Below are 14,981 nucleotides of genomic sequence, written 5' to 3'. Positions count from 1 at the left end.
AAACCCTATTTATGCTGATAACATCTACATTTTGTTCCAGCAATCCCACTTTTGGGTATGAGGACAAAAGAATTGAAAGCAGGGTCTTGACGAGATATTTGCATATCCGTGCTCACAGCAGCACTATTCACAACAGCCAAGGGTGGATGCAACCCAAATGTCCATGGATGGATGAATGGATAAAAAAAATGTGGTGTATGATATTACTCAGACTTAAAGACGGAAATCCTGTCACATGCTACAACATGATGAACCTTAAAGATATTATGCTAAGTGAAATAAACCAGCCATAAAAAGACAAATACTGTATGATTCTCTTTATATGAGACATCCAAAGTAGTCAAATTCATAGAAACAGGATAGAACACTAGTTATTAGCAGGGGCTGGGAGGAGGGTCAAAGAGGACTTATGTAATGGGTGCAGTTTCACATTTGCAAGATGAAAAAGTTCTAGAGATCCATTTCACAACAATGTGAATATAATTAACACTACTGAAGTGTACACTTAAAAATGCGTAAGACTGTAAATTTTATGTTATGCACTTTTTCACAATAAAAAAATAATTAAATCTTGTGTTTCGTCTTGTTGATCCTCAAAATTGAAAATAATATGTAAGCACAAGGTTAAGATCATCTAAATATTGTTCATTGTGGATCTATGTAGTGGGTGTGGATAAAATTTGCTTCTGTTCAGACCTACCTATACCTCCTGAAGGTATTGAGATCAAAACGATATTTTTTCTTAAGCTCTATCAATTAGTTGTTCAAAATCATGACCTGTTTTGGTTTCATGTTCAAACCATAACTTGCTTACTCAGGTCTTCCTTCCTTCCTCCTCCCCTCCCTTCCTCTCTACCAACCCCTGGATAATTGCTTTTCTTTTTTAAATGTTGTTGCCAGGGTGGTGGTGCCTGGGTGGCTCAGTCGGTTAAGCGCATCTGACTTTGGCTCAGGTCATGATCTCATGGCACGTGAGTTCAAGCCCTACAATGGGCTCTGTGCTGACAGCTTGGAGCCTGAAGCCTGCTTCAGATTTTGTGTGTCCCCGTCTCTCGGCCTCCCCTGCTCTTGCAATAATAAATAAACATTAAAAACAATTTGTTTAAATGTTGCCAGAAAAACATATCATCTTCACCATATCATTAATATCTTCCAGATTTTTACTATTTATGCATAGATGTTGCACTCTTTTTAAAGACACATTTCTTGAAGCCCAATGTGGATCTAGGGCACTACGGTCATCTGAGATTTCTTTACATTGGGGTAGTTCCTCCATGTCAACTTCCCTTATATTTCCTACTTCCTTTTGCTGTAGGTTTCCTCAACTTAAGCTTTTATATTTTCTATTGCATTTGGCAAAAGGTAGACGGATAGTCATTTATTTTTCTCTTAACTTCTAAGAGCTCGTTCCTATTTTCGATGCCTTTCTCATAGCAGCTTTCCTCATTTGATGGAATTCTCTTTTTAAATTTAACTTAAAAAAAATTTAAAATTCTATGTACTTCATTAACCTCATTTTTTCCCCCCTCTGGAGCCATTGCTTTGTTTTTCTTGCTTTTAATGTTGCTTGTTTTATGTAACTTGATCCTTGGTCAGTCATTGATATCCATAAATTATTCTGTGAAAATGGTATGGGTTTTCTCCATTTTTGTAAATGTATGTTATCTGCCAGTCTCCCTTGTTGTTGTTGTTTATTATTTTTGAAAGGGTGGGGCAGAGAGAGAGGGAGACAGAAGATCTGAAGTGGGCTCTGCACTGACAGCAGAGAGCCCAACGCTCGGCTGGATCTCAGGAGCTCAAACCCAGGGTGAGATCATGACCTGAGCACTGAGCTGAAGTCAGAAGCTTAACGGACTGAGCCACTCAGGCACCTCAACTAGTCTCCTCTTAAATAAAATGGGCAATTAGGAGCTCTGGATTTGTGGATTGGGCTTATTGTTCTGCAGACTGTTAGCACTAATTACATTATTTAAACTTACAAGAATAACTACAACATAACTATTGAAATTTAGGAGAGGTAGAGAATAATGTAAGTTAGCTCTGATTTTTTACAGCATATATTTGCCAAGTAACATATAAAATAAACCAAGGACTAGTGATACTAGTATATTGTTTAGTCGTTTGATGGTAACCATGAGAATAACTAAAAACAAGTAGCTAAAAATGGTTTCTAAGGAGCAAATTGAAAATGAGAAGAAGCAGTTAGGAACATTGTTTTTTATTATATTCCCTTTTGTATTTTTTTTTATCATAAGCATGTATTTCTTTGAAATAAATACAAATGAAGTGAATATGAAATGGTAGAAACTGAGGGGAAAATGTAAGAAATTTGAAAAGAAAAAGAAAAAATGAATTTCATTTCTAAGAAGGAAAATAAATTCAAACCTTCATTTATCTGTACTAAATTTCTCAGACAGAGGGAGAATGTTGTTGCCAAGGAGACCAAAGCAACTGTTGAGCCGCAAATTCAGCTCTTTAAAAAAATTCCATGACATTTATTCTGCAATTACATCCTACTCAGGTTTTACAAAGGCCAATAAAATGGTTTTAATGAAGTCCTTGAAACCTGGTGTATGATGTCACTAACATTTACTAAATATTCAGGTTATAGAATCTAGTACAGTGATAAGAAAATTAGAGTAAAAGTCAAATGATCTAAATTCTAGTCTCAACTCCACTGCTTAAAAGCCATACATCCTTGAGTAAGTCATTTACCTTTTCTGAAACTTTCTTTACTTGTAAAAATGGGGAAAACTACTATCTAGCTTGCCTGCCATGCAAGGCTGCTGTATCAAATGAGATTTAGATCATTTTCCAACGTTTGAAACATTACAAATAAATTCAAGTAGTAGTGTTAATATTTCCCAAAATTAATAAAGCCACATGTATTCTGTACTCTTCATTGCTTAAGGACCAAATTAAGTATTAGGAAAATGTGAACCAAAAAAAGTAACCTAAACTACTACTATAAAAACTGGATTGAACTAAGTGGCAGATCCAACCTCTGGTCCAGGCTCTACCCAAACTGGATAACTTCCACAACTTCTTTAGATCTCTATACCATGAAGTTAGACTAGACCACCTTTGTAGAGGTGCTTCTTGGGTGTCTTTTCCATCACACAATGATGATTAAAAGGGAATTCGTTCACCTCCATTTTACTGGGCTATATTTTGCTTGCAAATGTTTCACTGCTAGGTATCCGAAAATCACTGGCTTAGACTGAAGTCTTTTATTTCTATTTTCAGGCATTTCATAACCCTAACCTAACCTAACCTAACCCATCTTTACACTCTATTCTTTCTCAACACAGACCTACATTTTGAGACCAGAGTACTCTACTCACTAGTTCTCAAAATGCCTTGGCCAAGCTGTGCCTGCACATTTTGTCAATATACAACCGTTGCTGCTCCAACTGGGTGAATAGCACTGCCCTGTGTCCTGTTCCACTCCCCACCCACACATTAAAACACCCAAACTTGAGCAGTACTCAATACTTTGGCTATATCTGCTTTCAAAAAGTTAAAGTTTGAAGTAAATTAGAAACAGGTGATAGTTGTCATGTTAAAGAGAACCTGGCTTCTAGGCCAGCCAAGACTTGTGTGTAATTTGATAGGATGTAAAAAAAAACATCAAAAGAAGTATGAAGAAAGTGGGAGCTTTAGTTAGCCCTAGCACATAGAAGGGAGTGAGCACTATAGAAGAGTCATCTGGGCACTACTTGGAAGAGGAACACCTTGATCCATGGACTTGGGTTCCAGTGGTAAGATAGTCCCATCATAGAAACGGATGCATTTACTTACTACAGGCCAATGCTGTTAAACATTTAGGCATATATCTGAATCCTTGTGATTTTATTTCATGATCTTTGACTTCCTTATGGTGCATCTAGAAAATACCTTGACTACAGACAAATCTACTTATTTTACATCTGTACCATAAATTAATACAACTGCATTCTGAATTCAGACATCAGGTTCAGTTTCGAGTATAGCGAATCCATCCTGAGACAACACAGCCTAACAAATTAGTCTGACAGCATAGAAACTGAGGGTCAGATCCTGGACTATGGTAAATTTACCAACAGAATGCCATCCCAGAGTACCCCAAACTGCTCCAGTAAAAACCCTGTCTTGTGGTATTATTTTCCTTTTAACACTTAACCACACTCTTACTTATTCAAGGCCAATAAACACATACTGAAGCTTTTCTATGGCCCCTACATACCTTTCTGATAATTTCTATGTACCCTAAACTACAGCTGAAACAAATGTTCTACATACACAAAGTTTCTATCTCTGCTTGGAATAGTCTTCCTATGTTGGGAAATCTAAATTCTAACTAATTCTGAAAGTTCAGCACAAATAACACTTTTTTTCATGAAGATAAAACTAGCAATTTTGTTGATCTAGGCAAGCAGAGTCATTGAGGATCAGCCATATTTGATAGGGGTTCCTTTTTTTTTCACTAAACAGGTATTAATCAGGTATTAAACTCAGTTTCTCTTCTAAAAGACTATTTATGCTGTCAGTGTGTAATGTAATAAAAACTGTAAGTTTGATCTATTATTTTACATTTCTGCACTCTAAATTTCAGTGCCCTGGGATATAGCCTAGGTTACCCACACTATCAGTCTATAGTAAATACACATTTGTTTACCAATTATAAGCATGCTTTCCCATTATGGGGGGAGTCAGTTAAGTAATTATTTATTATTTTTATTAAATAATTATTTAAATTATTTGGATCTATTCCTCAGTTAAAGGCACTTACTACTTGTTCCCTTTGCGAGCTTTAGTTTTATTTTCCCTTCTATGTTGCTTGAAGATATGATCCACATCTATTTCATGTTTGTATCTCCCACAAGTTTTTAGCTAGTATCTTACATAGAGAGGGCACTTTAAATACAATTTAAGAACCTCTCTTCCATTTTCAGTGAAGGCTCACCTCAGTCTTTTTATATTTATCCTGGTTTTATAAAGTCTCCTTTGATCATCCCAGTCCACAGGTCACTCTTACTTTTGTTCCAATAAGGACTGCCTATAAAACATTTAATTGCCAGCAATACAACCCTAATGTTATCTTTTTTTGGTGTATATGCATTTTATAGTCTTTTTATATTTCAGTATATTCCAATAATATCCAGGCATAGACAATTAATACATATTGATTCATTCAGCCAATCTTTAAAAAGAAATCAATCAAGAGACTCATTAGGAAAAGTATAGTCAAAACTGGCACCTAAAGAGAACAAAAGATCTCATCCATGGCAATGAAAAACAAATTCCTATTGTTGGGGTCAAACAACCTTGACATACTTAGTAGTTACTAGTAAATTAAATTGTGTTGTAATTCTACAAGTGTTTTCAAATTTCATGAGTCTTCCTTTCTCTTTAGGGACACATAAGTGCCCAACCACATTCATTTCCTGAAAATACCAATGAAAGCAGATGGCTTTAAACAAAAACAATTAACTATATTAAACATATACAGTTATCATTCATTTGTAATTTGGGTAGGTTTCCCTGCTGAAGACATTATATAGTTGGTTTGTAGTACATTTGATTTTATTGTATGCTATTCCTTAGCTCTTATGCTATGCTTTAAAGTTATTTGCATTTTACACATCCTTACAGTAATTAATGGGATATCACAAATTCTGCACACTTGATTTAAAAAATATATCTTTATGGTCAAATTCTGTAATAAGGGACTTATTTCTTTAATTTGATATTTGAATCAGAACACTAGAGATTCTTCCCGCTCCAAGTATGGTCCACAGACTAGCAGCAATGGTATCACCTGGAAGCTCATTCTTGAGGCCGAATCTCAGACCCTACCCCAGGCCTACCAAACGGAAATTTGCATTTTAGATTCCCAGGTGATCTGTAAGCACTTTAAGGTTTGAGAAGCACTGGTTTAGACTCTAGAGGAAGAACAGAATGTCTAAGATGCACATGACCAAGAAACAGTTACTAACTCATTGTAATTGCTTATTTGTTGGTCTTTTCTGCTAAATGAAGGCGTGTTGAGGGCAGAACCCTTTCTATTTCCTCACCACTAGTATTCATTCCCTGGCCCTAACAGGCTCTGAAAACATTACCCAATACACAATACATATTTTTGCTAAATGCATGAATGACTGAGCAAAGTAAAAATAAAACTTTTTCATAAAGTGAATCCTTTAGGAAATTCTTTTGTACAACACAATTCATGTACTACCATACTAATTCCTTAATTCAGTGTTATGAATTCCATTTTAAATACACTGCCTTCGCTACTTCAACAAATGCATTTAATGCATTTGACAAAGCAAAAGCTTGGATCATCTTCCTCTGCTGGAGTCACCAGTGGCGTCTTTTACAAGTGAGAGAGCTGCATTTTAACTCTGGCTCTCACAGATCCATCCCATATGTCTGCACAAGATGAAATCACCCCAACAACTTGGAGGGGGTGGGGGGAGTAGAGGAGGAAAAGGAATGGGTAAAGCAAAAACAATTCCATATCAGGAGCATCATATGAAAGCTGGAAAACATGATTCTTTGAACAGGATACTGCAGAAAATAACTCCCGGCAAGGGGAATAAAGAGGTAAGAGAATTCTTACCTTTTCAAGAGCTAAAGGTGATAGAGAAAACCACCAGCGACTACCTAGCGACGGAAAGTGGAAACACACCAGACCAGAAGTAAAGCAGAGAGCGGTTAGAGACACCTAAAAAGGGTACCAAAAACCACTTTCAGGTTTGCAGAGAAGGAAGTCAAAGGAGAAGAAAGAGGAAAGAAAATAGTTCTATGAAGGGTAGAACTTACGACATGATGATGATAAAGTAATAATAAATAATCGATAACAATAATTTTTTTTTAAAGAGACGACATGCACTTGAAGGGCGGGGCTGTGGGTGAGAAAGGGAGGCTGCAATTCCGCGCACTGCAAAAGGAAGTGACCACAGGTATCCCGGCTCAGATGGTCCCGGGGAGGCGGCCCAGGCATAGGTGGGTGGCAACGCCCGGCTCCGCTGTCTCCCACCCCGTGGCCTGAACCATCTTCTCAGCAGCCTGCTGACCACCGGGTGCGGACGGGAAAGGGCGGACTGTGCATGGGCGGGCGGGCGTGCGGGAGGACAGGAGGATGCAAGGCTGAACAGGTACCCACCTTATCCCAACGGAGCCACTGCCCGATGGCCGTGTCTAGCTGAGGATCACCGGTATGGTAGGGGGCGTGGAGCAGGTTGGAGTTCAGGTCTCCCTCCGCGTTTTCAGCCATGGCAGCCGGACTGAGGTGTGAGGGCCTGGGGGCCGGCGAAGACACTGAGTTGGGGGTGGGGCTGAGATGCGCTCACCAAGGTTCTGACGCCCCCTCCTCACTGAAGGGCATCGGAGACCAACCGCAAGGTGTCTGAACCAGCTCCTGCCGCAGCTTTGCGGAAGCAGGAAAGACGGGGGATTCGGCCACCCGCTCCCCACAGACTAGCTCCGGTCTCTTTCTGGGCCAACGGACTGAGGCGGTCCGGCGGCGAGAGAACAACAACAGTCCCCGATGTCTGGGTCTCGGCCGCCGCCGCCGCACTCGCCGCTGTACGCCCCGCCTCCCGCGCCACTGGCCCCACCCTTTCCCGCCCCAGCTGATTTAAGTTCCTGGGGCGTGAGGCACCAGCGGGAGAGTACGATCCCGGTGCCTTCGCAGTAACATAAGTTAGGATCCGCTGGGGTGTGATGGGTTGTGGCGCGGCCTTTTTTTTTTTTTAATTTGCTTCTTGCCACGCGTCTTATCCTTGTTAACAGTCCTCACACACTCCCACGCGTCTCCTTTTCTCGCTCAGCTGCCAAGGCCGCTACCAGCACGCTGCTTCAGAGCTCGCTCCGGGGACCCGGGCGCGCGTGCAGGACCCCTGCTCCCTCCAGCTTCAGCTTGGGGTACGCGCTTGGCGGGAGGATGCACGGGCCTGTTTCCGCACGACCTCACGGGAGTTGTAGTACTCTTCTTTCCCGGAGATCTGTAGAGACCGCCGCAAAGACTACAACTCCCAGCGGCTGCGCGCTCTCCCTTTCCTCAAAGGAAAAAGATCCGCCTCGAAGCTATTCCTTATGGACGCGCCCTGCCCTTACCTTGCTGCGCAATGTGGCCTTAGAATGAAGTTATTTTAAGCCAGGACTGATGCAGTAAGGGGACCACTGTTATCCATTTAATGCTTTACAGTTTATCAGTCATGTTCTATCGCTTCAACCATCTTGTGAGGTAGGTGGGCGTGATCTAGTCCTAATTTACAAACAAAGAGGAAACTGCCTGTGCCTGTGAAGGGAGTTTCTCAAAGGCAAAATTCGTAATGGAACCAGGGTGCCAACCTCACGTTTCAGCTGGTAGTTCTGTTGCTGCAGTGGGGTAGGAGGGAGAACAAGATGACTGAAAAAATAGACAAAGAAGTTAAGGAGGGAGGATGGGTCAGCATTTAACTATAACAGAAGCAACGATGTTCAGGTGTCAAAAGAGAGGTAAAGAGCAATGACGATAGGCATACGGAGGAGGAAATGAGATTTTTGAAATAATCCTCAATTTTTTATTTTGCCTCTCTGCTATGGAACGCTCACCTTGCAGAGTCACACAACTTGAGGACTGAGAGATGCTGAGCAGGGCTTACCTGTCAGACGCTCAGTTTCTTGGTTTGGCCTTCTTACAATGGCTCTATGATTTTGGCCGAGTATCTTACAGCTCTTTCCCTAGTCAGCTTTTTTGTAAGGAGGGTGTAATAATATTTTACAGTTACTGGCTCTACAGTAACTTAATAAATAGCTTTAGAGTGCTTGAAGGTTCACAGATAAAAGACCTAATAAATTCAAAATACTCCTTTCTTCCCTTTAACAAGCCATTTACCATAATAAAATCCAAGCTACCAAGGTACAGAAAGAGCATAGTGCCAATTCCTAAAAAATAACGTGCCATGGTTGGGATTTACAGTCTGCTAAGCAGTTGGGTGTTTCTTTTATGGAATTAGCAAGTTCTTTTAATCACACAAGGCCTGGGAAACAACCACGTGTCCTGAAAAGAAATTAATAGTTTACTATCGTCACCATTATTGTCCATGACAAATGTTGAGTATTTACTCTATGCTAAGCATTATGCTAGGAGCTGAGGCCACAAGAAAGTATATAACAAAACTGTTTATTTCAAAAAATAAAATGTGTCTGGGAAGACAGATGTATGTGAGAAAATGCTTCCTTCAGACAACTGTTAAAGAATTCAGAGTCTGAGGTAGTCAATAAAAGCAACAAGCAGCAGGAGGGAGAAGCACTGGGCTTTAAAGGTCAAAAAATTAATAAGTAGAGAAAAAGGTAGAGGGCATTTCAAACCCATACATCACTGGTTCTCAAATCTCCCTAGGAATTCATTTAAAATGTGTATTTCTGGGGCACCTGGGTGGCTCAGTTGGTTGGACATCCATCTCTTGATTGTGGCTCAGATCATGATCCCAGAATCGTGGGATTGAGCCCCGTGTCAGGCTCTATGCTGTCAGTCTCCATGCTGAGCTTGGATTCTCTCCCACTCCCTCCCTCTCTCTCTCTCTCTTCTCTCTCTCCTACTCTTCCTCCCTCTCACCTTCTTCCCCTCTCCCCCTCATGCTCTCTCTCTCTAAAAAAAAAAAAAAAAGTGTATTCCTGGTCACTGCCCTAGAGATTCTGATTCAGTGCTTTGGAATAGGGTCTAAGTGCCCACATATTTAACAAATATCTATTGATTGTGACATAGGTGGCCATGATCTGACTACAGAGTTTGATAGGAGGACCAGTGAATTGGTGTCCTCTGGAATCTCATTAAGAAATACAAAATTTCAGGGGTGCCTGGGTGGCTCAGTCGGTTAAGCGTCTGACTTCGGCTCAGGTCACGATCTCGCGGTATGTGAGTTCGAGCCCCGCGTCGGGCTCTGTGCTGACTGCTCAGAGCCTGGAGCCTGTTTCAGATTCTGTGTCTCCCTCTCTCTCTGACCCTCCCCCGTTCATGCTCTGTCTCTCTCTGTCTCAAAAATAAATAAATGTTAAAAAAAAAAAAAAAAGAAATACAAAATTTCAGGCCCCATCCCAATTGTGCTGAATCAAAATCTGTATTTTAACAGGAGCCAATGATGATTTATATGCATATTAAATTTGATAAGCAGTGGTTTTTATAAGACAGTTCTTTAATTCAATTCTGAGAAACACTACTAAATCAACAGACCTTCTAAGAGATGGAATTCTATAACACAAGTATAAAAGACTGGAGAAATACAAGTTTTAATTCAACACCAGAATCAACCAGCCCTCAATTTTATCAGCAAGATTATGACATACACTGGTTACCAGAAACCTTGCCCAGCATCTTTGGCTTATTGCTTAGGAATTGAGGGGTACCCAAAGAGACCTACAACTTATCAAATCAAAGAATAGTGTAAGTGTGTCCAGAAGAGGGAGTATAACAGTTTTCCTAGTCAGAGAAAGTTCAGAAGCTTTAATTTCTGTTGGAATTTGCCCAGGGTTCTTTTTTTTCAAGTCTTTATTTAAATTTCAGCTAACGTACAGTGTAATATTAGTTTCAGGTATACAACATAGTGATTCAACACTTCCATACATCACCCAGGGCTCATCACAAGTGCACCCCTTAATCCCTGTCACATTTAACCCATCCCTGCACCCACTTCCCTTCTGGTAACCATGGGTTTATTCTTTATAATTAAGAATCTCTTTCTCTCTCTCTCTCTCTCTCTCTCTTTTTTTCCCCCCTTGCTCGTTTGGTTTCTTAAATCCCAGGTATGAGTGAAATCATATGGTATTTGTCTTTCTCTGACTGACTTACTTTGCTAACCATAATACTCTGCAGCTCCATCCATGTTGTTACAAGTGGCAACATTTTGTTCTTTTTTATGGGAATTTGCCCAGGGTTCTGTATTTTTATTTGCTAAATCTGGCAACACCAACTGTGGTCATTAAAGAGAATATCTCTCGGGGCGCCTGGGTGGCGCAGTCAGTTAAGCGTCCGACTTCAGCCAGGTCACGATCTCACCGTCCGTGAGTTCGAGCCCCGCGTCGGGCTCTGGGCTGATGGCTCGGAGCCTGGAGCCTGTTTCCGATTCTGTGTCTCCCTCTCTCTCTGCCCCTCCACCGTTCATGCTCTGTCTCTCTCTGTCCCAAAAATAAAAAAAAAGAAAAAAAAAAAAAGAATATCTCTCTTGGTCCTAATATATATATGACCTAATATTTTAAGGTCATGATGTATATAACTTACCCTCAATATATACACACACATATGTATTATATAAATATACATGTAAACATATGGTTAGATAAATACCAAATAATAGATCAAATGGGGGGACATTTTAACAACGGGTGAATTTGGGTAAAGGATAGATGGATAATCTTTGTACTATTTTAATTTTTGCAGCTTCATTTGAAATTATTTCTAAATTAAAAAATTTAGGAGAAAAACCTCAGGACATCTGGGTGGCTTAGTTGGTTAAGCACCCAACTTCAACTCAGGTCATGATCTTGTGGTTCATGAGTTCAAACCCTGCGTCGGGCTCTGTGCTGACAGCTCAGAGCCTGGAGCCTGCTTCAGATTCTTTGTTTTCCTCTCTCTGTGCCCCTCCCCCGCTTGCACTCTGTCTCTCTCTCTCAAAAATAAATAAACATTAAAAAAAAAAAAAAGAGAGAAACCTCAAGTGTATAAGAAATAGCCATTTATTTATTGTTTTTAAAATTCTAATCAAGAGATTCAAACCTCTCATTCTGTCAGGGTAGCAAGAAATTAAGTTTTCATCAGTATCAGGGGCCCCTCCTCTCACTCAGGCTTTATTGTATGGTACTGGGGAAACAGAGAGTCAATAGCTCTAGTTCATCAAAGTTTTTGCTAACAACTGTATTGTCCAGGGTCTTTTTTTTTTTAATTTCATTAAAAATTTTATTTTTAGAGCCCATCAATGGACAAATCCCAAACAGTAGCAATACAGAGTATTTAAGAACATTTTAATATTTCTTTCTATCCATCTTTGTTTTCCTTTCCACAAACAAACATACTGGATTAACGCAACAATACTCTTAACCCCAAGTTCAATGCCTGAGTACTTTCAATATCTATTTTGAACACATAATAAAGCAGAGGCAGTTGATTTTATTTCCATTTGGAGCTCAGCAATTACTTTAGCTTCACATTATTGTATCACAAGTTATAACCAAATGGCCTACCAAAGCATCTAAAATCATAAAATTATTATAAGCCAAGTCAATGGTATGTATAAAGTTAACATGAAACAACAACTAGACTAGTATACATTTGTTTTGGGTCCTACAAGAAATATGCCAAAATAACAAGCTTTGGTAAAAGATGAGGTCCTGGGGCAGAGGAGAAGGGGAAGTCATATCATCAAAAATTTTGAGGAAAAGTTAGGTAAAAGGAAACCAGCCTATAGTTTTAACCAAATGAAGGGAGAAAGGGGAGTACATTATCAGGGTTGATGACAGCTTGGGAAAAGACATATATCATTCCATCACAAACTTGTTCACTACCTCAAGAGCTCAGCATCAGGCTCTCCAGGCATTCTGTTATTCTCCCGCTGGGTTTCTTCACGTGAACATAAACATACATTTATGCTAACAACAGAGTATTATACGGTATTTAATCTGATGGCAAACAATAGGAAAAAAAATTGTTGGGGCCAGACTGACTTCAGGCCATCTCAATACCCCTGAAAATAGGGGCAAAAAATGAATCATTAAGAAACAGTATTCAAAGAGTACTGTATTACCTAATGTGATTTATAAAACAAGAACAATTCAGTAATTGTCAATGGAAAAAGTCATAATATTGGAAAATTAGGAATGTTTTGATGCTGATTTTTTACCAAAATGGTACTCCAAACAGTTAAGTTGGAACAAATTCCAAACTCGCACTTACTTGCATCACCTCAGTTTAATAATCCAATAAATGACAAGACAAACAATGAAAACAACATCATATAGCACAGCAGCTTGTTTGGCTCCCTCTAGATAAAATCTTCAGTTTTCCCATAGTTTTACCTAGAAATCCAGTTATAGAATCAAACTGTGAATCCATTTCAGCTAATAATTTATTTTGATGCTTAACCTCATGGCCTATTTCGATGGAAAGAGATTTTATAGCAGTTACTTTGCTTCTCAGACTTTCAGTGAGTCTCTCATTTTCTTCACAGGCACTATACCCACTGTTAGCATAGCCATAGTTCCCATATTTGCCTGGAGGTACTCCTTCACCCAGGCCTGCACGCCTCATCCTGCCAGAGTAGGGAAGGAAAAAAAGCAGAAGGAGGGGTGGGTAGAAAGGGGCCACGGTCCCTGGACGGTGTCTTCAGAACCAGGGCCCAAAGAAACACCAGCTTCTTTCCCCGAAGCGCCATGACATCAGTCTGTATTGCCCAGGGTCTTAATGGTCTCTGGAAGTCTGACAGCTTTCTCCTTGCAAAGCATTCATAAGCTGTGGCCAGGAAACTTGGTTAAGACTATGAACCCCAAAGCCTCTATCTAGGTATACCATATAGCCATCACCTCTAAAATCTTGCCAATTCCTTAGACCTCAGGGACTCTCTCTCCTCACTCTCCTATCTTAAGACTTTAAATCTTGAGGAAATCTATCATTCTGCTGTGTGATTTCTCTGAAAAGGGAAGTATTGCTGCTCACAAAGATAGTTGATATAAACTCTACTGAAATCTGTATTAAAAAAAAAAGTCAAGAAGCAATTTTCAACTTTTAGCCCTGTTGCATAAAACTCCAAGGGAATACAGTAATAACAAAAAGTGATTATCTTTGTGTGAGGGGGAAGGATGCAGAGCACGCCTGAGATTCGAGTTAAGCAAGGCAAAGAACCTGGGGGGCAAAATCTAAGGAGGTGCTCCTTTTTCAGGTTTGTGGAAGTGCAGGATTGGTGCCCGAGAGTGAGTGCCTTAATATATTTTTTTAAACAGCTTTATTGAGATATAATTCGTATATTGAGATATAATTCATTTAAAGTGTACAATTACATGTTTTTTGTTATGTTCACTGATATGCACAAACATTACCACAGTCAATTTTAGAACATTCTCATTATCTTGGAAAGAAACCTCATGCCCTTTAGCTGTCAGCCTGCTATTGCCTAATCTCCCACTCCAGGCCTAAGCAACCACTAATCTGCTGTATATATTTGTAGATTTCCCTGTCCTGAACATTTCATGCAAAAGGAATCATATAATATGTGGTCTTTGTGACTGACTTTTTTCACTTAGCATAATGTTTTGAAAGTTCATACATGTTGCAACATGTATGAGTATTTAATTTCTTTTTACAGTTGAATAGTATTCCAGTGTATGGGTATTACTACATTTTGTTGACCTATTTGTCCATTGATGACATTTGGGTTGTTTCTGTCTTTTGGCTATTATGAGTAATGCTGCTACAAAATTCATGTACAGTTATGTGTAGACTATGTTTTCATTCTCTTTGGTATATACCTATGAGTGGATTGGCTGGATCATGTGGTAACTTATGTTTAATCATTTGAGGAACAGCCAGGCTGTTTTCCAAAGCGGCTACACCATTTACATTCCCAACAGCAGTGTATGAGGGTTTTACCACAGATTTTCCCAACACTTCTTATTATCCCACTTTTTGATTCTAGCCATTTTAGTGACTGAAGTTGTATTTCATTGTGGTTTTTATTTGCATTTCCCTGATGACTAGTGATGTTGAACATCTTTTCATATGCTTAAGGCCATTTGTATATCGTCCTTGGAGAATTATTTATTCACATCTTTTGCCCTTTTTTAAATTGTTTTTTTTTATTGAGTTGTAAGATTTATTTATATTTCTGGATATAAGTTCCTGATACAAATCAGATAAATGATTTGCAAATATTTCCTTTCATTCTCTGGGTTGTCTTTTCACATTCTTCTATATTACTGACGTATAGATGACATACAGTGTTATGTTAGTTTCAAGTGCACAACAT

The 14,981-nt window shown here is 39.5% G+C and overlaps 1 protein-coding gene and 1 pseudogene across 1 annotated transcript in view; both read right to left on the bottom strand.

The window, feature by feature from the left end:
* The window catches only part of PGM2L1 (phosphoglucomutase 2 like 1), a 49,106-nt gene extending 41,256 nt beyond the window's left edge, over positions 1 to 7,850 (bottom strand). Inside the window, exon 1 of the mRNA XM_007080854.3 lies at positions 7,151 to 7,850. Within this exon, the coding sequence (XP_007080916.1) occupies positions 7,151 to 7,261 (111 nt within the window). The 5' untranslated portion in view covers positions 7,262 to 7,850. The remainder of the gene's footprint in view (positions 1 to 7,150) is intronic.
* Positions 7,851 to 12,921: 5,071 nt separating this feature from the next.
* Positions 12,922 to 13,327, bottom strand: LOC102958073 (annotated as a pseudogene).
* Between the last annotated feature and the right edge of the window lie 1,654 nt (positions 13,328 to 14,981).

Source organism: Panthera tigris, chromosome D1 (genome assembly GCF_018350195.1).
Source record: "Panthera tigris isolate Pti1 chromosome D1, P.tigris_Pti1_mat1.1, whole genome shotgun sequence".
Classification (NCBI taxonomy): domain Eukaryota; kingdom Metazoa; phylum Chordata; class Mammalia; order Carnivora; family Felidae; genus Panthera; species Panthera tigris.
Note: the sequence above shows the minus strand (reverse complement) of the source record. Positions and strands in the feature narration are given on the sequence as shown.